Below are 22,656 nucleotides of genomic sequence, written 5' to 3'. Positions count from 1 at the left end.
AACGCTGCTTCCAGTGCCTAGTCCAAAGTGTGAGCGCCAGTCTCAGGGCACAGACAGGCCTCTCAGGGACAGGTGGGCTTACCTGTGTGCTAGCTGGTCCCTCGCATGCAGCATCACAGCATTGTCCAGTTTACAGCCACTCCCAGAGGGCCAGTCCCTTCCCCCAGGTCAGTTCCACCTGCGGGCTTGTGGCTTGTGAACCTGGGAAAGGAAAGCAGGGAGTTACTCACAAGCTTGAAGCAAGTCGACAGAGAGCCACTCAGATGAGTTACAGTGGTAAGTTTCAGGTGATGAAGCTGTGTCCCCCCTGGGGTACGGCAGTCACACCTACAAACACACCTTTCCCCACCAGCGTGCAAACAGGGTAATCAACTCCTTCTTAGGGGCTTCAGTCCCTACCTGCTGGGAGGAGTCAGCCTGCATGACTCTCCTTCATGGGGCAGAGGGCAGAATGGTAAAAGCCGGTGTCCTTTTGCTGACAGGCCCCAGGGAAGTTCCAGGTGCACTGTCCCAGCCCCTAGCACTAATGACTGTCTCTCTCCTGGGCTGGCGGCTTGCACAGTCACAGGCCCAAACACAAGCATGCAGTGTGGGACACCGATGGTACACGTGAGATTAGTGCAGGCAGCAGCTCCCAGTTGTAAAGTCTAACCCTGTTCTTCCCATTCTAACACCTGTGTTGCCAGTGCTAGCACACCAGTGAGCCGGACGGCTGTCAGTGTTCGACTGAGACACGGGCACATTGGTGCGAGATTCACCTAGGGGGCTGCGGGTCAGGATTGAGGTGCACTGGCAGACCTGGCGGGGGGTGGAGAGCCAGGGCTGGGGTAGCAGGGGCTGTGGGTCAGGATTGGGGGGGCACCAGCAGAGCTGGGAGGTGGGGGAGAGCCCAGGGATAGCAGGGGGGTGTAGGGGAACCCAGGGTGCAGGTAGGGGAGAGGGGACAGTGAGGTGACTTGGGGGCCAGGACTGGATCACCTGGCATCTGTCTCTCTCCTGTTGCAGACTCGTCTGAGCGAGGGGATTCCAGTCTCCAGCTGAGCAGCCGTCTGGAGACCCCAATGCTCACGTCGACGGCACTGAAAAGGGGACGCCAGCCGGGCAGCCCGGCGCAGCTGCAGGAGGAGGAGGGGTCCGAGTCGGACTTCGTGCAGAGGTGAGACCCATGGGGGGCAGGGCAGAGCCAGCCGGGATGGGGGGCGGTTTAACCTGCTCTGACCCTGCTGCCCTCCTGTCCCCTGCAGCCAGCCCTGGTTCAGCTCCCAGCGCTCCCGAGAATCACCTGGCCAGCGGCAGCAACTCCTGGCCCCCCGGAGCACCTCGAGACTTGGGCTGGGCAGCAGGATGGACCGGTGAGGAGTCGTCACTGTCCTGAGGGGCAGCGCTCCCTCTCTGGGCCGGAGCCCCCTTAACCCTGCCCTGTGTCCCCTAGGCTCAGCCTGATGGAGGAGGAGGATGAGGAGGAGATGGTGATCCAGGAGGAGACCAGCGACGAGGAGGATGCCCAGGGCCTGGACATGGTGAGGGGGCCCTTGGCCCTGCCCCAGCGGGAAGGGCTATTGGTGATGTGTCTAGGGCCTGTGAGCCCCGGCCTGACTGGGCCAGGCCCCTTACATGCAGCCTGGCTGGGGATGAGCCTAATAGGAGCTGCGTCCAGTGGGGTGTCCAGGGCCTGGCCCCCCACAACCCCTTCCCCTGGGGCTCTCTCTGCCTTGCAGCCAGGACGCTGTCCAGCTGACTTCCTGGTGGCAGGAGGGGCCTGGGCTGGGGGGCACAGAGGGCGCTAAGGCACTGGTGTTTGCCTCTCCAGCCACTGAGCCGCTCGCACAGCTCCCAGGGTGAGCAGCTCCGGGACCTCTTCGACTCCACCATCCTTGGCATCGAGGTGAGCTCAGGGAAGTGTGAGAGCGGGAGGGGGCACCTGCCATGCTGCAGTGGAGAAGCCAAGTCTCACTGGGAATCTCTCCCCCGCAGGATCCCTGACGTGGCTGGAGCAGGGTGGAGCCCACCCCTGTCCGGGACTGGGGCCCTCGCTGGGCGTGGCCTTTCTCAGGGAATTACACACCAGCCTGTTCTTCTGTTGCACTTTTATTGCGTCCGGCTCCAGGACCGGGTTCTCAGTGTGGGTGAGCACCCTGGGGACTCTGGGTCGATGGGTCTGGGCCGGGCTACTGTTACACACATTACGGGGTTGGTTCTATCCATAAATAAAGGTCTTTATTGCCAGAACCCTGTGTGCGGAAAGGTGATTAGCCTGGGAGAGGGGACACCCTAGGACTCGCTGCACAAGGGCGGGGAGACGGATGAGAGAGTCATTGCTGAGGGTGACCAGACAGCGGACGTGGGAGTCGCCGTGTGACATGTAGCGCCCCCAGCAGTGTGGCCGGACTCAGAGGGGGATGACGTAGGAGTCGCTGTGTGACACGTAGCGCACCAAGCAGTGTGGCCGGACTCAGAGGGGGATGACGTAGGAGTCGCTGTGTGACACGTAGCGCACCCAGCGGTGGGGCTGGGCCGGGCTCAGAGGGGGATGACGTACGAATCGCTGTGTGACACGTAGCGCACCCAGCAGTAGGGGTGGGCTCAGGGGGGGATGACGTAGGAGTCGCCGTGTGACACGTAGCGCACCCAGCGGTGGGACCGGGCTGGGCTCAGAGGCGGATGACGTAGGAGTCGCCGTGTGACACGTAGCGCACGCAGCAGTGTGGCCGGACTCAGAGGGGGATGACGTAGGAGTCGCTGAGTGACACGTAGCGCACCCAGCAGTGTGGCCGGACTCAGAGGCGGATGACGTAGGAGTCGCCGTGTGACACGTAGCGCACCCAGCGGTGGGACCGGGCTGGGCTCAGAGGGGGATGACGTAGGAGTCGCCGTGTGACACGTAGCGCACCCAGCGGTGGGGCCGGGCCGGGCTCAGAGGGGGATGACGTAGGAGTCGCCGTGTGACACGTAGCACACCCAGCGGTGGGGCCGGGCTGGGCTCAGAGGCGGATGACGTAGGAGTCGCCGTGTGACACGTACTGCACCCAGCGGTGGGGCCGGGCTGGGCTCAGAGGGGGATGACGTAGGAGTTGCCGTGTGACACGTAGCGCACCCAGCGGTGGGACCGGGCCGGGCTCAGAGGGGGATGACGTAGGAGTCGCCGTGTGACACGTAGCGCACCCAGCGGTGGGACCGGGCTGGGCTCAGAGGGGGATGACGTAGGAGTCGCCGTGTGACACGTAGCGCACCCAGCGGTGGGACCGGGCCGGGCTCAGAGGGGGATGACGTAGGAGTCGCTGTGTGACACGTAGCGCACCCAGCAGTAGGGGTGGGCTCGGGGGGATGACGTAGGAGTCGCCGTGTGACACGTAGCGCACCCAGCGGTGGGACCGGGCCAGGCTCAGAGGCGGATGACGTAGGAGTCGCCGTGTGACACGTAGCGCACCCAGCGGTGGGACCGGGCTGGGCTCAGAGGCGGATGACGTAGGAGTCGCCGTGTGACACGTAGCGCACCCAGCGGTGGGACCGGGCTGGGCTCAGAGGGTGATGACGTAGGAGTCGCCGTGTGACACGTAGCGCACCCAGCGGTGGGGCCGGGCCGGGCTCAGAGGGGGATGACGTAGGAGTCGCTGTGTGACACGTAGCGCACCCAGCGGTGGGGCCGGGCCGGGCTCAGAGGGGGATGACGTAGGAGTCGCTGTGTGACACGTAGCGCACCCAGCGGTGGGGCCGGGCCGGGCTCAGAGGGGGATGACGTAGGAGTCGCCGTGTGACACGTAGCGCACCCAGCGGTGGGGCCGGGCCGGGCTCAGAGGCGGATGATGTAGGAGTCGCCGTGTGACACGTAGTGCACCCAGCGGTGTGGCCGGGCTGGGCTCAGAGGGGGTGACATAGGAGTTGCTGTGTGACACGTAGCGCACCAAGCGGTGGGACCGGGCTGGGCTCAGAGGGGGATGACGTAGGAGTCGCCGTGTGACACGTAGCGCACCCAGCGGTGGGGCCGGCCTGGGCTCAGAGGCGGATGACGTAGGAGTCGCCGTGTGACACGTAGCGCACCCAGCGGTGTGGCCGGGCTGGGCTCAGAGGCGGATGACGTAGGAGTCGCCGTGTGACACGTAGCGCACCCAGCGGTGGGACCGGGCTGGGCTCAGAGGCGGATGACGTAGGAGTCGCCGTGTGACACGTAGCGCACCCAGCGGTGGGACCGGGCCGGGCTCAGAGGTGGATGACGGAGTCGCTGTGTGACCCGTAGCGCACCCAGCGGTGAGGCCGGGCCGGGCTCAGAGGCGGATGACGTAGGAGTCGCCGTATGACACGTAGCGCATCCAGCGGTGAGGCCGGGCCGGGCTCAGAGGCGGATGACGTAGGAGTCGCCGTATGACACGTAGCGCATCCAGCGGTGAGGCCGGGCCGGGCTCAGAGGCGGATGACGTAGGAGTCGCCGTATGACACGTAGCGCATCCAGCGGTGAGGCCGGGCCGGGCTCAGAGGCGGATGACGTAGGAGTCGCCGTGTGACACGTAGCGCACCCAGCGGTGGGACCGGGCTGGGCTCAGAGGCGGATGACGTAGGAGTCGCCGTGTGACACGTAGCGCACCCAGCGGTGTGGCCGGGCCGGGCTCAGAGGCGGATGACGTAGGAGTCGCTGTGTGACACGTAGCGCACCCAGCGGTGGGACCGGGCTGGGCTCAGAGGCGGATGACGTAGGAGTCGCTGTGTGACACGTAGCGCACCCAGCGGTGGGACCGGGCCGGGCTCAGAGGCAGATGACGTAGGAGTCGCCGTGTGACACGTAGCGCACCCAGCGGTGAGGTCGGGCCGGGCTCAGAGGGGGATGACGTAGGAGTCGCCGTGTGACACGTAGTGCACCCAGCAGTGAGGTCGGGCCGGGCTCAGAGGGGGATGACGTAGGAGTCGCCGTGTGACACGTAGCGCACCCAGCGGTGGGGCCGGGCTGGGCTCAGAGGGGGATGACGTAGGAGTCGCCGTGTGACACGTAGCGCACCCAGCGGTGGGACCGGGCCGGGCTCAGAGGGGGATGACGTAGGAGTCGCTGTGTGACACGTAGCGCACCCAGCAGTAGGGGTGGGCTCGGGGGGATGACGTAGGAGTCGCCGTGTGACACGTAGCGCACCCAGCGGTGGGACCGGGCCAGGCTCAGAGGCGGATGACGTAGGAGTCGCCGTGTGACACGTAGCGCACCCAGCGGTGGGACCGGGCTGGGCTCAGAGGCGGATGACGTAGGAGTCGCCGTGTGACACGTAGCGCACCCAGCGGTGGGACCGGGCTGGGCTCAGAGGGTGATGACGTAGGAGTCGCCGTGTGACACGTAGCGCACCCAGCGGTGGGGCCGGGCCGGGCTCAGAGGGGGATGACGTAGGAGTCGCTGTGTGACACGTAGCGCACCCAGCGGTGGGGCCGGGCCGGGCTCAGAGGGGGATGACGTAGGAGTCGCTGTGTGACACGTAGCGCACCCAGCGGTGGGGCCGGGCCGGGCTCAGAGGGGGATGACGTAGGAGTCGCCGTGTGACACGTAGCGCACCCAGCGGTGGGGCCGGGCCGGGCTCAGAGGCGGATGATGTAGGAGTCGCCGTGTGACACGTAGCGCACCCAGCGGTGTGGCCGGGCTGGGCTCAGAGGGGGTGACATAGGAGTTGCTGTGTGACACGTAGCGCACCAAGCGGTGGGACCGGGCTGGGCTCAGAGGGGGATGACGTAGGAGTCGCCGTGTGACACGTAGCGCACCCAGCGGTGGGGCCGGCCTGGGCTCAGAGGCGGATGACGTAGGAGTCGCCGTGTGACACGTAGCGCACCCAGCGGTGTGGCCGGGCTGGGCTCAGAGGCGGATGACGTAGGAGTCGCCGTGTGACACGTAGCGCACCCAGCGGTGGGACCGGGCTGGGCTCAGAGGCGGATGACGTAGGAGTCGCCGTGTGACACGTAGCGCACCCAGCGGTGGGACCGGGCCGGGCTCAGAGGTGGATGACGGAGTCGCTGTGTGACCCGTAGCGCACCCAGCGGTGAGGCCGGGCCGGGCTCAGAGGCGGATGACGTAGGAGTCGCCGTATGACACGTAGCGCATCCAGCGGTGAGGCCGGGCCGGGCTCAGAGGCGGATGACGTAGGAGTCGCCGTATGACACGTAGCGCATCCAGCGGTGAGGCCGGGCCGGGCTCAGAGGCGGATGACGTAGGAGTCGCCGTGTGACACGTAGCGCACCCAGCGGTGGGACCGGGCTGGGCTCAGAGGCGGATGACGTAGGAGTCGCCGTGTGACACGTAGCGCACCCAGCGGTGTGGCCGGGCCGGGCTCAGAGGCGGATGACGTAGGAGTCGCTGTGTGACACGTAGCGCACCCAGCGGTGGGACCGGGCTGGGCTCAGAGGCGGATGACGTAGGAGTCGCTGTGTGACACGTAGCGCACCCAGCGGTGGGACCGGGCCGGGCTCAGAGGCGGATGACGTAGGAGTCGCCGTGTGACACGTAGCGCACCCAGCGGTGAGGTCGGGCCGGGCTCAGAGGGGGATGACGTAGGAGTCGCCGTGTGACACGTAGCGCACCCAGCGGTGGGGCCGGGCTGGGCTCAGAGGGGGATGACGTAGGAATCGCTGTGTGACACGTAACGCACCCAGCGGTGGGACCGGGCTGGGCTCAGAGGCGGATGACGTAGGAGTCGCCGTGTGACACGTAGCGCACCCAGCGGTGGGACCGGGCTGGGCTCAGAGGGGGATGACGTAGGAGTCGCCGTATGACACGTAGCGCATCCAGCGGTGAGGCCGGGCCGGGCTCAGAGGCGGATGACGTAGGAGTCGCTGTGTGACACGTAGCGCACCCAGCGGTAGGACCGGGCTGGGCTCAGAGGCGGATGACGTAGGAGTCGCTGTGTGACACGTAGCGCACCCAGCGGTGGGACCGGGCTGGGCTCAGAGGGGGATGACGTAGGAGTCGCTGTGTGACACGTAGCGCACCCAGCGGTAGGACCGGGCTGGGCTCAGAGGCGGATGACGTAGGAGTCGCTGTGTGACACGTAGCGCACCCAGCGGTGGGACCGGGCCGGGCTCAGAGGCGGATGACGTAGGAGTCGCCGTGTGACACGTAGCGCACCCAGCGGTGAGGTCGGGCCGGGCTCAGAGGGGGATGACGTAGGAGTCGCCGTGTGACACGTAGTGCACCCAGTGGTGAGGTCGGGCCGGGCTCAGAGGGGGATGACGTAGGAGTCGCCGTGTGACACGTAGCGCACCCAGCAGTGGGGCCGGGCTGGGCTCAGAGGGGGATGACGTAGGAGTCGCTGTGTGACACGTAACGCACCCAGCGGTGGGACCGGGCTGGGCTCAGAGGCGGATGACGTAGGAGTCGCCGTGTGACACGTAGCGCACCCAGCGGTGGGGCCGGGCCGGGCTCAGAGGCGGATGACGTAGGAGTCGCCGTGTGACACGTAGCGCCAGAGGCGGATGACGTAGGAGTCGCCGTGTGACACGTAGCGCACCCAGCGGTGGGGCCGGGCTGGGCTCAGAGGCGGATGACGTAGGAGTCGCCGTGTGACACGTAGCGCACCCAGCGGTGGGACCGGGCTGGGCTCAGAGGGGGATGACGTAGGAGTCGCCGTGTGACACGTAGCACACCCAGCGGTGGGGCCGGGCTGGGCTCAGAGGCGGATGACGTAGGAGTCGCCGTATGACACGTAGCGCACCCAGCGGTGGGACCGGGCCGGGCTCAGAGGGGGATGACGTAGGAGTCGCCGTGTGACACGTAGCGCACCCAGCGGTGGGACCGGGCCGGGCTCAGAGGGGGATGACGTAGGAGTCGCCGTGTGACACGTAGCGCACCCAGCGGTGGGACCGGGCCGGGCTCAGAGGGGGATGACGTAGGAGTCGCTGTGTGACACGTAGCACACCCAGCGGTGGGACCGGGCCGGGCTCAGAGGGGGATGACGTAGGAGTCGCCGTGTGACACGTAGCGCACCCAGCGGTGGGGCCGGGCTGGGCTCAGAGGGGGATGACGTAGGAGTCGCCGTGTGACACGTAGCGCACCCAGCGGTGGGGCCGGGCCGGGCTCAGAGGGGGATGACGTAGGAGTCGCCGTGTGACACGTAGCGCACCCAGCGGTGGGGCCGGGCCGGGCTCAGAGGCGGATGACGTAGGAGTCGCCGTATGACACGTAGCGCACCCAGCGGTGGGACCTGGCCGTGCTCAGAGGGGGATGACGTAGGAGTCGCCGTGTGACACGTAGCGCACCCAGCGGTGGGGCCGGGCTGGGCTCAGAGGCGGATGACGTAGAAGTTACTGTGTGACACGTAGCGCACCCAGCGGTGTGGCCGGGCTGGGCTCAGAGGCGGATGACGTAGGAGTCGCTGTGTGACACGTAGCGCACCCAGCAGTGGGACCGGGCTAGGCTCAGAGGCGGATGACGTAGGAGTCGCCGTGTGACACATAGCGCACCCAGCGGTGGGACCGGGCCGGGCTCAGGGGGGGATGACGTAGGAGTCGCCGTGTGACACGTAGCGCACCCAGCGGTGTGGCCGGGCTGGGCTCAGAGGCGGATGACGTAGGAGTCGCCGTGTGACACGTAGCGCACCCAGCGGTGGGACCGGGCTGGGCTCAGAGGGGGATGACGTAGGAGTCGCCGTGTGACACGTAGCGCACCCAGCAGTGGGGCTGGGCTGGGCTCAGAGGGGGATGACGTAGGAGTCGCCGTGTGACACGTAGCGCACCCAGCGGTGGGGCCGGGCCGGGCTCAGAGGCGGATGACGTAGGAGTCGCCGTATGACACGTAGCGCACCCAGCGGTGGGACCTGGCCGTGCTCAGAGGGGGATGACGTAGGAGTCGCCGTGTGACACGTAGCGCACCCAGCGGTGGGGCCGGGCTGGGCTCAGAGGCGGATGACGTAGAAGTTACTGTGTGACACGTAGCGCACCCAGCGGTGTGGCCGGGCTGGGCTCAGAGGCGGATGACGTAGGAGTCGCTGTGTGACACGTAGCGCACCCAGCAGTGGGACCGGGCTAGGCTCAGAGGCGGATGACGTAGGAGTCGCCGTGTGACACATAGCGCACCCAGCGGTGGGACCGGGCCGGGCTCAGGGGGGGATGACGTAGGAGTCGCCGTGTGACACGTAGCGCACCCAGCGGTGTGGCCGGGCTGGGCTCAGAGGCGGATGACGTAGGAGTCGCCGTGTGACACGTAGCGCACCCAGCGGTGGGACCGGGCTGGGCTCAGAGGGGGATGACGTAGGAGTCGCCGTGTGACACGTAGCGCACCCAGCAGTGGGGCTGGGCTGGGCTCAGAGGGGGATGACGTAGGAGTCGCCGTGTGACACGTAGCGCACCCAGCGGTGGGACCGGGCTGGGCTCAGAGGCGAATGACGTAGGAGTCGCTGTGTGACACGTAGCGCACCCAGCGGTGTGGCCGGGCTGGGCTCAGAGGCGGATGACGTAGGAGTCGCTGTGTGACACGTAGCGCACCCAGCGGTGTGGCCGGGCTGGGCTCAGAGGCGGATGACGTAGGAGTCGCTGTGTGACACGTAGCGCACCCAGCGGTGTGGCTGGGCTGGGCTCAGAGGCGGATGATGTAGGAGTCGCCGTATGACACGTAGCGCACCCAGCGGTGGGGCCGGGCTGGGCTCAGAGGGGGATGACGTAGGAGTCGCTGTGTGACACGTAGCGCACCCAGCGGTGGGACCGGGCTGGGCTCAGAGGGGGATGACGTAGGAGTCGCCGTGTGACACGTAGCGCACCCAGCGGTGGGGCCGGGCTGGGCTCAGAGGGGGATGACGTAGGAGTCGCTGTGTGACACGTAGCGCATCCAGCGGTGGGGCCGGGCTGGGCTCAGAGGCGGATGACGTAGGAGTCGCCGTGTGACACGTAGCGCACCCAGTGGTGGGGCCGGGCCGGGCTCAGAGGCGAATGACGTAGGAGTCGCTGTGTGACACGTAGCGCACCCAGCGGTGTGGCCGGGCTGGGCTCAGAGGCGGATGACGTAGGAGTCGCCGTGTGACACGTAGCGCAGCCAGCGGTGGGGCCGGGCTGGGCTCAGAGGCGAATGACGTAGGAGTCGCTGTGTGACACGTAGCGCACCCAGCGGTGTGGCTGGGCTGGGCTCAGAGGCGGATGATGTAGGAGTCGCCGTGTGACACGTAGCGCACCCAGCGGTGGGGCCGGGCTGGGCTCAGAGGGGGATGACGTAGGAGTCGCTGTGTGACACGTAGCGCACCCAGCGGTGGGACCGGGCTGGGCTCAGAGGGGGATGACGTAGGAGTCGCCGTGTGACACGTAGCGCACCCAGCGGTGGGGCCGGGCTGGGCTCAGAGGGGGATGACGTAGGAGTCGCTGTGTGACACGTAGCGCACCCAGCGGTGGGGCCGGGCTGGGCTCAGAGGCGGATGACGTAGGAGTCGCCGTGTGACACGTAGCGCACCCAGCGGTGGGGCCGGGCCGGGCTCAGAGGCGGATGACGTAGGAGTCGCCGTGTGACACGTAGCGCACCCAGCGGTGGGGCCGGGCCGGGCTCAGAGGCGGATGACGTAGGAGTCGCCGTGTGACACGTAGCGCACCCAGCGGTGAGGCTGGGCCGGGCTCAGAGGCGGATGACGTAGGAGTCGCCGTGTGACACGTAGCGCACCCAGCGGTGGGGCCGGGCCGGGCTCAGAGGGGGATGACGTAGGAGTCGCCGTGTGACACGTAGCGCACCCAGCGGTGGGACCGGGCCGGGCTCAGAGGGGGATGACGTAGGAGTCGCTGTGTGACACGTAGCGCACCCAGCGGTGGGGCCGGGCCGGGCTCAGAGGGGGATGACGTAGGAGTCGCCGTATGACACGTAGCGCACCCAGCGGTGGGACCGGGCCGGGCTCAGAGGGAGATGACGTAGGAGTCGCCGTGTGACACGTAGCGCACCCAGCGGTGGGACCGGGCCGGGCTCAGAGGGGGATGACGTAGGAGTCGCTGTGTGACACGTAGCGCACCCAGCGGTGGGGCTGGGCCGGGCTCAGAGGCGGATGACGTAGGAGTCGCCGTGTGACACGTAGCGCACCCAGCGGTGGGGCCGGGCCGGGCTCAGAGGCGGATGACGTAGGAGTCGGTGTGTGACACGTAGCGCACCCAGTGGTGTGGCCGGGCTGGGCTCAGAGGCGGATGACGTAGGAGTCGCCGTGTGACACGTAGCGCACCCAGCGGTGGGACCGGGCTGGGCTCAGAGGGGGATGACGTAGGAGTCGCTGTGTGACACGTAGCGCACCCAGCGGTGGGACCGGGCTGGGCTCAGAGGCGGATGACGTAGGAGTCGCCGTGTGACACGTAGCGCACCCAGCGGTGGGACCGGGCCGGGCTCAGAGGCGGATGACGTAGGAGTCGCCGTGTGACACGTAGCGCACCCAGCGGTGTGGCCGGGCCGGGCTCAGAGGCGAATGACGTAGGAGTCGCTGTGTGACACGTAGCGCACCCAGTGGTGTGGCCGGGCTGGGCTCAGAGGCGGATGACGTAGGAGTCGCCGTGTGACACGTAGCGCACCCAGCGGTGTGGCCGGGCTGGGCTCAGAGGCGGATGACGTAGGAGTCGCTGTGTGACACGTAGCGCACCCAGCGGTGGGGCAGCCCAGGCTGTGGGGCCGTGAAGCGCAAGAAGCGGATCTGCAGGCCGGAGCAGGTGTGCATGGGCAGCTCGAAGGACATGTTCACAGGCCCCACTTCCAGCAGCGAAGAGCTGCTCAGCCCTGGGATCTCCAGCTGCAGGGAGAGAGTCGGGGGGTTATAGTCTGGGGTAGAGCATGGCACAGTGCTCCCCCCTTCTGAGGGGTGGAGTTGTCACCCCTCAAACCCCAGCATAGATGGGAGAGCCCCAGCCTGCTCCTTAGCACCCCTGCCCCTACAGCCCGTGCTCCGTCCAAAGGGCAGGGGCCCCCTCCCCTCCTGAACACAGGGGTGTGCCCCCCCTGCCCCACCCCTCCCCAGCACACGTGTGTCCCTCTGCTCCTTTTCTGCCCTCCCGAGTACCGTGGTGTGCCCGCCTTCCCCACCCCTCCCCAGCATACGTGTGTGCCCCCTTCCCCCTTGTCTGCCCTCCCGAGTACAGGGGTGTGCCCCTCTTCCCCACTCCTACCCTCCCCAGCACACGTGTATGCCCCCCTGCCCCTCATCTGCCCTCCTGAGTACAGGGGTGTGCCCCCCTTCCCCACCCCTCTCCTCCCCAGCACAGGGGTGTACCCCCTTCTCCAGCACAGGGATATGTCCCCCCACCTGCAGCAGGGGCTCTCCTTCCTCTCCCCAGCACAGGGGTGTGGCCCCCCGCCCCATCCCTCCCCTCCCCAGCACAGGGGTGTGGCCCCCCACCCGCAGCAGGGGCTGCCCCACCCCTCCATGCCCCAGGCCAGCTTTACCTTGAAGAGGGCGGAGAGCTGGGAGCCCCCCTGGATGCGCGGGATCACCCAGAGAATGGCCTTGAGGCTGGGCTGCAGCTCAGCCGTCTGCTCAGGGCTGCTCAGCTCCTGGGAGAGGCTGGGGGAGAGGAGAGAGTCAGGGGTGGGAGCCGCGGCACCAGATCCAGCCCCTGGTACTCGAGCGGAGACCCACCTGACGACCCCCTTCGGCACCGGCAGCTGGACTCGCACGTTCAGGGCCTGGCTGGAGGGAAGAGAAAGTGGTGAACTGGGGCTGGGGTTGCAGTGTCTCCCCACAACCTAGGAGCCTGCTGGGTGGGCAGGGGCCGTCCCAGCCCAAGGAGCCTCCCAGCTCCCTGGGCTCTTACCTTTTGGGAGCCAAATCACAGCGGAGCTTGAGGTAAATGCGGAGCCTGTGGGGAGATGGGAAGGGTGAGGGCTGAGGGGCTGGGCCGAGGGGCATTGTGTGCCCCACTGCCCCCCTCGCTCACCTGCCCGTGGGGTCCCGCTCCAGCGTGGGGAAGAGGTGGAAGGGCAGGGCCGAGGGGATGTCGTCTGACAGCTGGTACTGCATCACCAGGAGCTGGGGAGAGCAGAGCGGGGTCAGGCCCTGGGCTTGCCACCTCGTCCCTACCCCGGGCGCCCAGCCACAGGCTGGGGGGTTTGCTGCCCCAGGTGCCCAGCTGCAGGCTGTGGGGTTCACCCCCCCGGTCCCTGCCCCGGGCGCAGGCTGCGGGGTTTGCCTCCCCCGGTCCCTGCCCTGGGCGCAGGCTGCGGGGTTTGCCTCCCCCGGTCCCTGCCCCTGGCGCCCGAGTGCAGGCTGTGGGGTTCGCCCCCCACAGTCCCTGCCCCGGGTGCAGGGGCTGTGGGTTTTGGCTCCCCTGGTCCCTGCCCCGGGCGCAGGCTGCAGGGTTTGCCTCCCCCGGTCCCTGCCCCTGGCGCCCAAGTGCAGGGGCTGTGGGGTTCGCCCCCCACAGTCCCTGCCCCAGGTGCAGGGGCTGTGGGGTTTGCCTCCCCTGGTCCCTGCCCGGGGGCAGGCTGTGGGGTTTGCCTCCCCCGGTCCCTGGCTGTGGGGTTTACCTCCCCTGGTCCCTACCCTGGACACAGGCTGTGGGGTTTGTGTCCCCTGGCGCTCGGCTGCAGGCTGTGGGGTTTGCCTGCCCTGGTCTCTACCCCGGGCACAGGCTGTGGGGTTTGTGTCCACTGGCACCTGGCCACAGGCTGTGGAGTTTGCCTCCCCCGGTCTCTCCCCGGGCACAGGCTGTGGGGTTTGTGTCCACTGGCACCTGGCCACAGGCTGTGGGGTTTGCCTCCCCTGGTCTCTACCTCGGGCACAGGCTGTGGGGTTTGTGTCCACTGGCACCTGGCCACAGGCTGTGGGGTTTGCCTCCCCTGGTCTCTACCCCGGGCACAGGCTGTGGGGTTTGCCTCCCCCGGTCCCTACCCTGGACACAGGCTGTGGGGTTCGCCTACCCTGGTCCCTACCCTGGACACAGGCTGTGGGGTTTGCCTCCCCTGGCGCCCGGCCGCAGGCTGTGGGGTTTGCCTCCCCTGGCGCCCGGCCGCAGGCTGTGGGGTTTGCCTCCTCTGGTCTCTACCCTGGACACAGGCTGTGGGGTTTGTGTTCCCTGGCGCCCGGCCGCAGGCTGTGGGGTTCGCCTCCCCTGGTCTCTACCCCGGCCGCAGGCTGTGGGGTTTGCCTCCCCTGGCGCCCGGCCGCAGGCTGTGTGGTTCGCCTCCCCTGGTCTCTACCCTGGACACAGGCTGTGGGGTTCGCCTCCCCTGGCGCCCGGCCGCAGGCTGTGGGGTTCGCCTCCCCTGGTCTCTACCCTGGACACAGGCTGTGAGGTTCGCCTCCCCTGGCGCCCGGCCGCAGGCTGTGGGGTTCGACTCCTCTGGTCCCTACCCTGGACACAGGCTGTGGGGTTTGTGTTCCCTGGCGCCCGGCCGCAGGCTGTGGGGTTCGCCTCCTCTGGTCCCTACCCTGGACACAGGCTGTGGGGTTCGCCTCCCCTGGTCCCTGCCCCGGGCGCAGGCTGTGGGGTTCGCCTCCCCGGGTCCCTGCCCTGGGCGCAGGCTGTGGGTTTGCCTCCCCCGGTCCCTGCCCTTGGCGCCCGGCTGCAGTGGGAGTCAGGGCAGGCCCCAGGGCTCACCTCCCCTGGGCTGGGGGTGACCTTGAGGATGCGGCTGCTCTCGAACTCGTCCAGCTTGACGGAGCTGTGGAAGGCGCACTGGTCGGCGCGGACGGCAGTGCCGTAGCCTGCCGAGAGAGGGGGGGTCAGAGCCAGGGCACCCCGCCAGGCGGAGCGGAGACCAGCGCCCGCCCACTCACCTCGCAGCTCCGACTTCCCCACGCAGAACTCCTCCGTCAGCCCGATGCGCAGCTCTGCAGGGAGAAAGAGGGGAGAGCGTCACGGGCGAGCTGCCCCACACCCCCGTGGGGCGGGCCCACGTCAGGGCTGGGGCTGCAGAGGTTACGCACCAGAGCAGCTGGGCAGGTAGCTCTTCAGGCGGATTTCTCCCTGGATGTCGGCCTTCATGGGGGTGCCCTGGGTGGGAAGGAGGGGATGGGGGTGAGTCCCCGATACTGACCCAGCCTGTAGCAGCTTTCCCCAGGGGGCTGGGGCCCTGCTAAGAGCCTGTGGGTCTGTCACGGGCAGGGGATTGCGTGCTGGGGCCCAGGGCTCCGGCGTCGGACCCCTCCCCATCCTGCCCCTGACTCACGTTGGCCGTGATGACGACCGTCAGCCTCTCCACCACGTCCAGAAACACCTCATTCCGGGCGCCCTGCGGGGAGAGATGGTTGGGCAGCGGGTGAGGGCTGCGGGCAGGGCGGGGACAGTGGATCCATGTGCCCCTGCGCCCCACGGAGGGACTGGTGTGACGTAGTGGGGATTTTCCCTTGTTGTGTTGTATGTGAGCCTGTGTGAATCTTACTGTTTCACATGAATGCTGTGTGTGCCTCAGTTTCCCTCGTATTGCACCAGTGTCTAAAGGGTGTGACTTGTCGGGGGCTGCTCCAGCTGCCCCCCCTTTGTAAGCTGAGACCCTGGAGGGGGATGCCACCAGCTGACGCTGGGCCCAGGACGGAAGAGGAGTAACGGGCCGGGCAGGGACCTGGCAGCTGGAAGCGAGTCGGTCTCGGCCAGCTGGGGGCGCGGGAGGGGACCAGCCCTGGCTCTGGGCTCCCCTCCCCACAAGGGGGACTTGGCTGAAAGTCAGTGATTGCTGCGCTAACGAGCTCTGCCCTACGCCGTGATACTAACAAACCTGCTGTGTTACTGGCTGGCTGAGAGTCACGTCTGACTGCGCAGTGGGGGGGCAGGACCCTGTGGCCCCCCCAGGACCCCGCTGGGGCGACTCGCTGTGGGAAGCACACGGAGGGGCAGAGGATGCTGAATGCTCAGACCCAGGAGGTGAAGACATGGGAGCTTCCTGCCCTGCAGACAGTCGGCTCCAAGGGAGAGGGGGCTCCCCAGAGTCCTGCCTGGCTTTGTGGGGAGCAGTTCCAGAGCAGCGCCCGGGGACCCTGTGACACCAGGAGGCAGGGGCAGAGCTCTCTGTTGGGGAGCTCGGGGGGCGTCTCACCTGGTCCCCACAGGGGGGTAGCACAGGGCGGCTGGCGGCCGAGCTTGGAGCCACTTTGCTTTGCTGCGTCTCTGCTCCAAACTGAAACCGAAGGGGGCAGGGTCAGAGCAGGGCCCCAGCAGGGAGCCCTGGGGCAGGAGAGGCCCTGGGGGTGTCAGGGGCACCAGGTGTCCCATGGCCTGACCCCTCAGGGTAACACCTTCCCTAGCAGGGAGACCTTCAGTCGGCGGGGGGCGATTTGGGGGCCATGCTCACCAAACCTGGGGGGTACTGGGGCTGGGAGGGGACACGGGGGGCAGGGATTTGGGGACTGGTCTCACCAGGCTGCTACTGCCCAGGCCCAGGGGGGCACTGGGGGGGACGGGACACGGGGATTCAGGGACTGTTCTCACCAGGCCGACGCTGCCCAGTCCTGGGGGACAGTGGGGGGCAGGAGATGTTGGGGGGTGTGTGATGCGAGGCTGGGCTCACCAGGCCGATGCCACCCAGGCCAGGGCGGCACTGGGGGGGGGGGGGCAGGGGACCTGGAGAGGGGATTCGGGGCTGGGCTTGCCAGGGCGGCACTGGGGGGTGGGGTGGGGGGGGAGGCAGGGGTCCTGGAGGGGGGGATTCGGAGCTGGGCTCACCAGGCCGACGCCGCCCAGGCCAGGGCAGCACTGGGGGGGGGCAGGGGACCTGGAGGGGGAGATTCGGGGCTGGGCTCACCAGGCCAACGCTGCCCAGTCCTGGGGGGGCCCCGGGGCGGGGGATTCGGGGCTGGGCTCACCAAGCCGCTGCCGCCCAGGCCGGGCGGCACTGGGGGGCAGGGGGCAGGGGACCTGGGGGGGGGGGGGATTCGGGGCTGGGCTCACCAGGCCAACGCTGCCCAGTCCTGGGGGGCCCCGGGGCGGGGCAGGGGACCCGGGGGGGGGGGGGGGGCTTACCAGGCCGACGCTGCCCAGGTCCAGCAGGCTGAAGGGTTTGCTGAGCACGGGCTCCATCTGGATGAAGTTGCGCAGCACGTCTGGCGCCGTGGTCTGCACGTAGCCGTAGTCCTGGGGGGGGGCACAGAGTGAGGGGGAGGGGCCGGCTCCACCCCCACGAGCAGCAAGGGGGGGGGAGTGCTGCGAGCTTCCCCCCAGTGGTGCTCCAGCTGGGCTGTCTGACCGAGGGAAGTTCCCCCCCCCCACACACCCACCCACCCACCAGCATCTCGTCCAGCAGCTCATAGATGAGGGCGAAGTTGAGGCTGACGGTTTTCTCGCTGAGGGAGCCGCAGTAATCGCAGATCAGCGTCACCAGCCTGTGGGAAGGGAGGGAGACGGGGGAGTGAGGGTGTGGCCGGCTGCTGCCCCCCAGTCCCTGCACCAGGTCCCCCCCCGGGGGCTGCGGCTTATCCCTTCCCCCACTCCCCTGCCTCACCGGTTGAGGAACTCGATGATGGTGAAAGGGGAGACATCGTGCCCCGTCGTGGCCACGAAGTAGAGGCCAGCGTGTCGCACGTGGACGAAGTGCAGCCCCTCGTGCGCCTGCATGGCGGGGAGGGGGAACACAAGCAGAGTTAGACCCCCCTTCCCCACCAGGGACATGCCCCCACTTCCCCAAAGACCCTTCACCTGTTCCCATAGCGATCCGTGAGATGCTCCCCGCTGCTGTTACCACAGAGAAATCCCCCTAGCAACACCCCCTCCCCTGTTACCAGAGAGACCCTCAACCCCCCCCCACTGTGGTGCCGTTCCAGCCCCTCTCCCCCTGGTACCATGAACACGGGCGCCTGGTCCCTGGGCAGGGCCGTGATCTTCCTATAGAAAGTGTCCACCAGATCGGTGCTGCCCTCGCCGCGGACTGTGGGTGGGTTAAGGAGAAATGACCCCCCCGGCAGTGACACTCCCGGGGCAGGGTGCTCGGCGGGACGTCTCTGGGGGAGGAGGCTCCCAGGGGGTGTGGGGGCAGTGTCCCCTGAGGAGAGGGGGGGTATGACCCCTGGCCTGGGGGGATGGTTTAGTGGAAGTTGGAGGGGGTCAGGATACAGCCCTTGGGGAGAAGTTGGGGGGCACGGGGGGGTTGAGGGGGATATGTCAGGAGCCAAGTGGGGGGCTGCAGGGGGGGCACACGGAGAAGCTCGGGGGGGTGGAGGGGGACACGGGGGGCTCCGGAGGGGCAGGATACAGTCCTTGTGGACGAGTCTGTCTCCCTTGGAGGAGAGAATGAAAATCTGCGACAGCATCACTGGGCCTGCAGGGGAAGGGGAGGAGAGTGAGCGGGACTCTGCCCCCGAACTGGGGCCACGCCCCTTCAGCCACGCCCCTGAACCTGTAGCCCCGCCCCTGCCCCTGGGGCCCCGCCCCTGAGACCTCGCTCCCTTCAGCAGCACCCCTGCCCCGAGACCTTGACCCCAACACGTAGCCCCGCCCCATCCCATAGCCCTGCCTTTTCCCTGAAACCCTGCCCCATCTCATAGCCCTGCCTCTGCCCCAAGACCCCGCCCCCAACCTATAGCCCCGCCCCTGTACCCGAGACCCTGCCCCATTCCATAGCCCCGCCCCTGTACCTGAGACCCCACCCCATTCCATAGCCCCACCCCTGTACCTGAGACCCCGCCCCCATTCCATAGCCCTGCCTTTTCCCTGACACCCGGCCCCATCTCATAGCCCTGCCTCTGCCCCAAGACCCCGCCCCCAACCTATAGCCCCGCCCCTGTACCCGAGACCCTGCCCCATTCCATAGCCCCGCCCCTGTACCTGAGACCCCACCCCATTCCATAGCCCCGTCCCTGTACCCGAGACCCCGCCCCCATTCCATAGCCCCGCCCCTGACCCAAGACCCCACCTCCATTCCATAGTCCCGCCCCTGTACCCAAGACCACGCCCCCATTCCATAGCCCCGCCCCTGTACCAGAGACCCCGCCCAATTCAATAGCCCCGCCCCTGTACCTGAGACCCCGCCCCCATTCCATAGCCCCGCCCCTGTACCCGAGACCCCGCCCCCATTCCATAGCCCCGCCCCTGTACCCGAGACCCCGCCCCATTCCATAGCCCCGCCCCTGACCAAAGACCCGCCCATTCCATAGCCCCGCCCCTGCCCCGAGAACCCGCCCCCTTCCCATAGCCCCGCCCCCTTCCCCTGGGTGACTCCGCCCCCTGCCCCCACTCCCACACCCCGCCCCGGGGCCCCCCCCTGCCCCAACCTACCCCGGCTCCCCCCCACCGGGCCCCGCCCCCGGTACAGGACCCCCCCCAGGCCTGCCCCGGGGTCGCGGCCCCTTTAAGAGGGGGCGGGCCTGGGGGGGGTCCCGCCGTTTCCACACGAACCTGGGCCCGGCGCGGGCCGCTGCGCTGTCACGTGACGGCGGCGCGTGGGCGGGGCCTCCGTCCGACGCTCTGTCCGACCTGCGATTGGCGGCCGGGGGGGTCACGTGCCGGGCATTGATTGGCCCGGAGTGGGCACGTGGTAGGCGGGGAGCTCTAGTTTCGCGCCACTTTTGGTTGCGGCGGCCGCGGCAGCAGCGAGAGTCGGGAGCGGTGTCGGGTGGTAGTGGTCGGGACGGATCCTAGCGGGGACCCGTAGCCAACGGGCCGCGAACGGCCGGGACGGACCCTAGCGGGGACCCGTAGCCAACGGGCGGCGAACGCCTGGGACGGACCCTAGCGGGGACCCGTAGCCAGCGGGCCGCGAACGCCTGGGACGGATCCTAGCGGGGACCCGTAGCTAACGGCTGGGACTCAGGAACCCCCCCGCCATGGCGCCCCGAGACTACACCGCGGAGAAAGGTGGGTGGTGCCCACGCGGCCGGCCTGGGGGGGCCCGGCGAGATCCTATTGGCCGCGGGCCGGAGGAGGGGGCGGGGCTCGGGCTGCTATTGGCTGCAGGGGGCGGGGCGGGGGATCCGGCTCCCGCGCGGCGGGACGCGGCGGCGCCCCGGAAGTGACGTCACGGCGGAGTTCAGCGCCCGGTGGAACAGGGTCCGTCCGCCGGGGGGGCGGGGCGGAGGGATCCGGGCGCGCGCGGCCTCCACGTGCCGCTTTGTTTACCAGGGCGGGGAAGTTGGTATCCACGGAAGGGGCTGGGTCCGGGGTGGGGCTGGGGGGAGGGGTGGGGGGTCGGCACGGGGAGGGGGTTGTGGGGCTGGCTGGGGGGCAGGCTGTTGACAGGAGATTTAGGGGGGTTGGGGGTGGGGCTGGGGGGAGGGGTGGGGGGTCGGCACGGGGAGGGGGTTGTGGGGCTGGCTGGGGGGCAGGCTGTTGACAGGAGATTTAGGAGGGTTGGGGGTGGGGCTGGGGGTCGGCACAGGGAGGGGCTTGTGGGGCTGGCTGGGGGGCAGGCTGTTGACAGGAGGTTTAGGGCGGTTGGGGGTGGGGCTGGGGGGAGGGGCGCTGGGGGGAGGGGTGGGGGTCGGTACAGGGAGGGGTTGAGGGGCTGGCTGGGGGGCAGGCTGTTGACAGGAGGTTTAGGGCGGTTGGGGGTGGGGCTGGGGGGAGGGGCGCTGGGGGGGAGGGGTGGGGGTCGGTACAGGGAGGGGGTTGAGGGGCTGGCTGGGGGGCAGGCTGTTGACAGGAGATTTAGGGCGGTTGGGGGTGGGGCTGGGGGGAGGGGCGCTGGGGGGGAGGGGTGGGGGTCGGTACAGGGAGGGGTTGTGGGGCTGGCTGGGGGGCAGGCTGTTGACAGGAGGTTTAGGGGGGTTGGGGGTGGGGCTGGGGGGAGGGGCGCTGGGGGGATGGTTGGGGGTCGGCACAGGGAGGGGGTTGTGGGGCTGGCTGGGGGGCAGGCTGTTGACAGGAGGTTTAGGGCGGTTGGGGGTGGGGCTGGGGGGAGGGGCGCTGGGGGGGAGGGGTGGGGGTCGGTACAGGGAGGGGTTGTGGGGCTGGCTGGGGGGCAGGCTGTTGACAGGAGGTTTAGGGGGGTTGGGGGTGGGGCTGGGGGGAGGGGCTCTGGGGGGATGGTTGGGGGTTGGCACAGGGAGGGGGTTGTGGGGCTGGCTGGGGGGCAGGCTGTTGACAGGAGGTTTAGGGCGGTTGGTGGCAGGGTGGGGGTCGTTGCAGGGAAGCTGGGGGACGAATCGGTGCGTGGGGTGGGGGGGTCCCCGGGCCTGATGTTCTCTCGCTCCCGCCCCACAGAGAAGGTGAAGCGTTTCTTGCAGGAATTTTGCCGGGATGGTGAACTCGGCAAGGAGTTCCCGTATCGGGACCAGCTGGTGAGACTCCCGCCCCACGACACCCCCACCCGCCCCACTGCTCCCGGCTGCCCCAGCCCCCCCCCCCCCCAGCAGGGGGTGCTGCAGGCAGCTGTGGGTCTCCCCCAGCCCAGCAGCTCAGCCCAGCACCCCTCCCTGCCCCCCCCCCCAGGTGTCCCTGGCTCACCGGGAGCAGGTGGCCCTGTACGTTGACCTGGACGAGGTGGCCGAGGAGGACCCCGAGCTGGTGGACTCCGTGTGTGAGAACGCCAAGCGCTACGCCCGCCTCTTCGCCGACGCTGTGCACGAGCTGCTGCCCCAGCACAAGGAGCGGGAGGTGAGGGGCGCTGGCGAGATGGGGCGGGAGGGGAGGCTGGAGCCATGCTTGACGGAGCCCTTCTCCGCCCCCCAGGTGGTGAACAAGGATGTCCTAGATGTGTACATCGAGCACCGGCTGATGCTGGAGCAGCGTGGCCGGGACGCAGGGGAGACGCACAGCCCCCAGAACCAGTACCCCCCGGAGCTGCTGCGCCGCTTGTGAGTGTCTGGGGCTGGGGCGGCGCTGACCTCTCTGGCTCCCTCCCCCCACCTCTCAGCCTCTGGGTCTCCCAGCCCTCTGGCCCCCTAATCTCCCTGCCTCGTCGCTAACTCCCTGCTGTCCCTCCCGCCCCCTGCCACAGTGAGCTGTACTTCAAAGCCCCTTCGGGCTCCAAGGCCCGCGTGATCCGGGACGTGAAGGCCGACTGCATCGGGAAGCTGGTCACCGTCCGCGGCATCGTCACCCGTGTCACCGAGGTCAAGCCCATGATGGTGGTGGCCACCTACAGCTGCGACCAGTGTGGAGCAGAGACCTACCAGCCGGTGAGCGGGCAGGGAGGGGGAGCTGCCGTCTGTCTGTCAGCTCGGGGGGAGCTGACCGGGCTGAGTGCCCTGTCCCCAGAGCTACGGGGCCTGCTCGGTCTCTTGGGGGAGCCTCAGGGGTCTCCAGGGGAACCACGCAGCCTCACCACCTCCTGAGACTGCACCTCTGGGGCTGCAGCCCCCGCGTGTGTCCCCACGAGCTCTGGGCAGTGAGTTGGAGACAGAGGCCTGGGAGAGACTTGTCCGTCAGGTGGGGACCAACGTGCCCCGGGCAGCAGCCCCGGCACGGGCACTCTGGGGCTTAGCACGGAGAACGGAAGGCGAAGCGTCAGCCCAGGGCTTTCCCCACGCCAGGCTGGAGGGTTCTCCGTTTTCAGAGTCTGGCAGGCACCAGCACTTCTCCCTCACTTCCCATCTTCTCCAGCTGGGGTCTCTGCTCCCTCACTGGCCCCCACATGGGTTTGGATCTGTTTCATCCAGTTCCTTAACGGGGCTGCATCCCCCCTGCCCCAGACAAGGAGGTGACATGCACACCTGTATCTTTCAATCCGTCCTCAGAGCAAACTTCAGCCCCTTCCCCTCAGTGGGCAGCCAGGTAACCCCCCAGGGGAAACTGAGGCACATAGAGGCCTCATCAAATAATTACAAACATTCTCGTTTTGTCACACCCCCCACCTGGGCGTGGGGGAGTAGCTGAGTCCCCTGTTTAGCCGCC

At 68.3% G+C, this 22,656-nt stretch overlaps 3 protein-coding genes across 8 annotated transcripts in view; 2 read left to right on the top strand and 1 right to left on the bottom strand.

Annotated features, from left to right (window-relative positions):
* STAG3 (stromal antigen 3) overlaps positions 1-2,860 on the top strand; it is a 33,549-nt gene extending 30,689 nt beyond the window's left edge. For 3 of the 4 annotated variants that reach the window (XM_030542945.1, XM_030542944.1, XM_030542943.1), the window contains 4 exons: positions 1,006-1,156; positions 1,245-1,352; positions 1,433-1,520; positions 1,811-2,860. In XM_030542945.1, coding sequence (XP_030398805.1) covers positions 1,006-1,156; positions 1,245-1,352; positions 1,433-1,520; positions 1,811-2,275 — 812 coding nt within the window. In that variant the 3' untranslated portion in view covers positions 2,276-2,860. The remainder of the gene's footprint in view (positions 1-1,005; positions 1,157-1,244; positions 1,353-1,432; positions 1,521-1,810) is intronic. The other variant, XM_030542946.1, reaches the window with a different exon arrangement.
* AP4M1 (adaptor related protein complex 4 subunit mu 1) lies at positions 15-19,278 on the bottom strand. 3 transcript variants are annotated; one of them, XM_030542950.1, is made up of 17 exons: positions 19,222-19,278; positions 18,080-18,145; positions 17,670-17,755; positions 17,333-17,439; positions 17,117-17,213; positions 16,855-16,965; positions 15,932-16,012; positions 15,068-15,130; positions 14,826-14,892; positions 14,676-14,729; positions 14,497-14,603; positions 12,835-12,926; positions 12,712-12,756; positions 12,537-12,587; positions 12,344-12,461; positions 11,547-11,693; positions 15-201 (listed from the first exon to the last, which is right to left on the bottom strand). In XM_030542950.1, exons 2-17 carry the CDS (start codon positions 18,135-18,137, stop codon positions 169-171), a joined length of 1,317 nt encoding a protein of 438 aa, XP_030398810.1. In that variant the 5' UTR covers positions 18,138-18,145; positions 19,222-19,278; the 3' UTR covers positions 15-168. The 3 variants fall into 3 exon arrangements, with proteins under 3 accessions (XP_030398810.1, XP_030398808.1, XP_030398811.1); XM_030542948.1 differs by lacking the exon at positions 15-201 and having other exon boundaries at positions 11,484-11,693; XM_030542951.1 differs by lacking the exons at positions 15-201; positions 12,537-12,587 and having other exon boundaries at positions 11,484-11,693.
* Positions 19,279-19,457: 179 nt separating this feature from the next.
* On the top strand, positions 19,458-21,941 carry LOC115640081 (DNA replication licensing factor mcm7-like; the record flags this gene model as incomplete). The annotated part of the gene is made up of 5 exons (XM_030542942.1): positions 19,458-19,680; positions 21,025-21,101; positions 21,253-21,417; positions 21,493-21,617; positions 21,761-21,941. Coding segments are annotated over exons 1-5 (579 nt in total), but the record flags the coding sequence as incomplete, so codon positions are not given.
* Between the last annotated feature and the right edge of the window lie 715 nt (positions 21,942-22,656).

The sequence above is a fragment of the Gopherus evgoodei genome, unplaced genomic scaffold (assembly GCF_007399415.2).
Source record: "Gopherus evgoodei ecotype Sinaloan lineage unplaced genomic scaffold, rGopEvg1_v1.p scaffold_196_arrow_ctg1, whole genome shotgun sequence".
NCBI lineage: Eukaryota > Metazoa > Chordata > Testudines > Testudinidae > Gopherus > Gopherus evgoodei.
The sequence above is the reverse complement of the archived record's forward strand: the minus strand, read 5'-3'. Positions and strand labels throughout refer to the sequence as shown.

Excerpts from the sequence above, each read along its gene's own strand:
- AP4M1 (XM_030542948.1), bottom strand. The coding sequence starts at position 18,137 with ATGCTGTCGCAGATTTTCATTCTCTCCTCCAAGGGAGACAGACTCGTC. Across the intron at positions 15,131-15,931 it reads TACCCCCCTGTGGGGACCAG|GGCGCCCGGAATGAGGTGTT; the intron begins GTGAGACGCCCC and ends CTCTCCCCGCAG. Across the intron at positions 12,927-14,496 it reads TCACCCCCAGCCCAGGGGAG|CTCCTGGTGATGCAGTACCA; the intron begins GTGAGCCCTGGG and ends TGCTCTCCCCAG.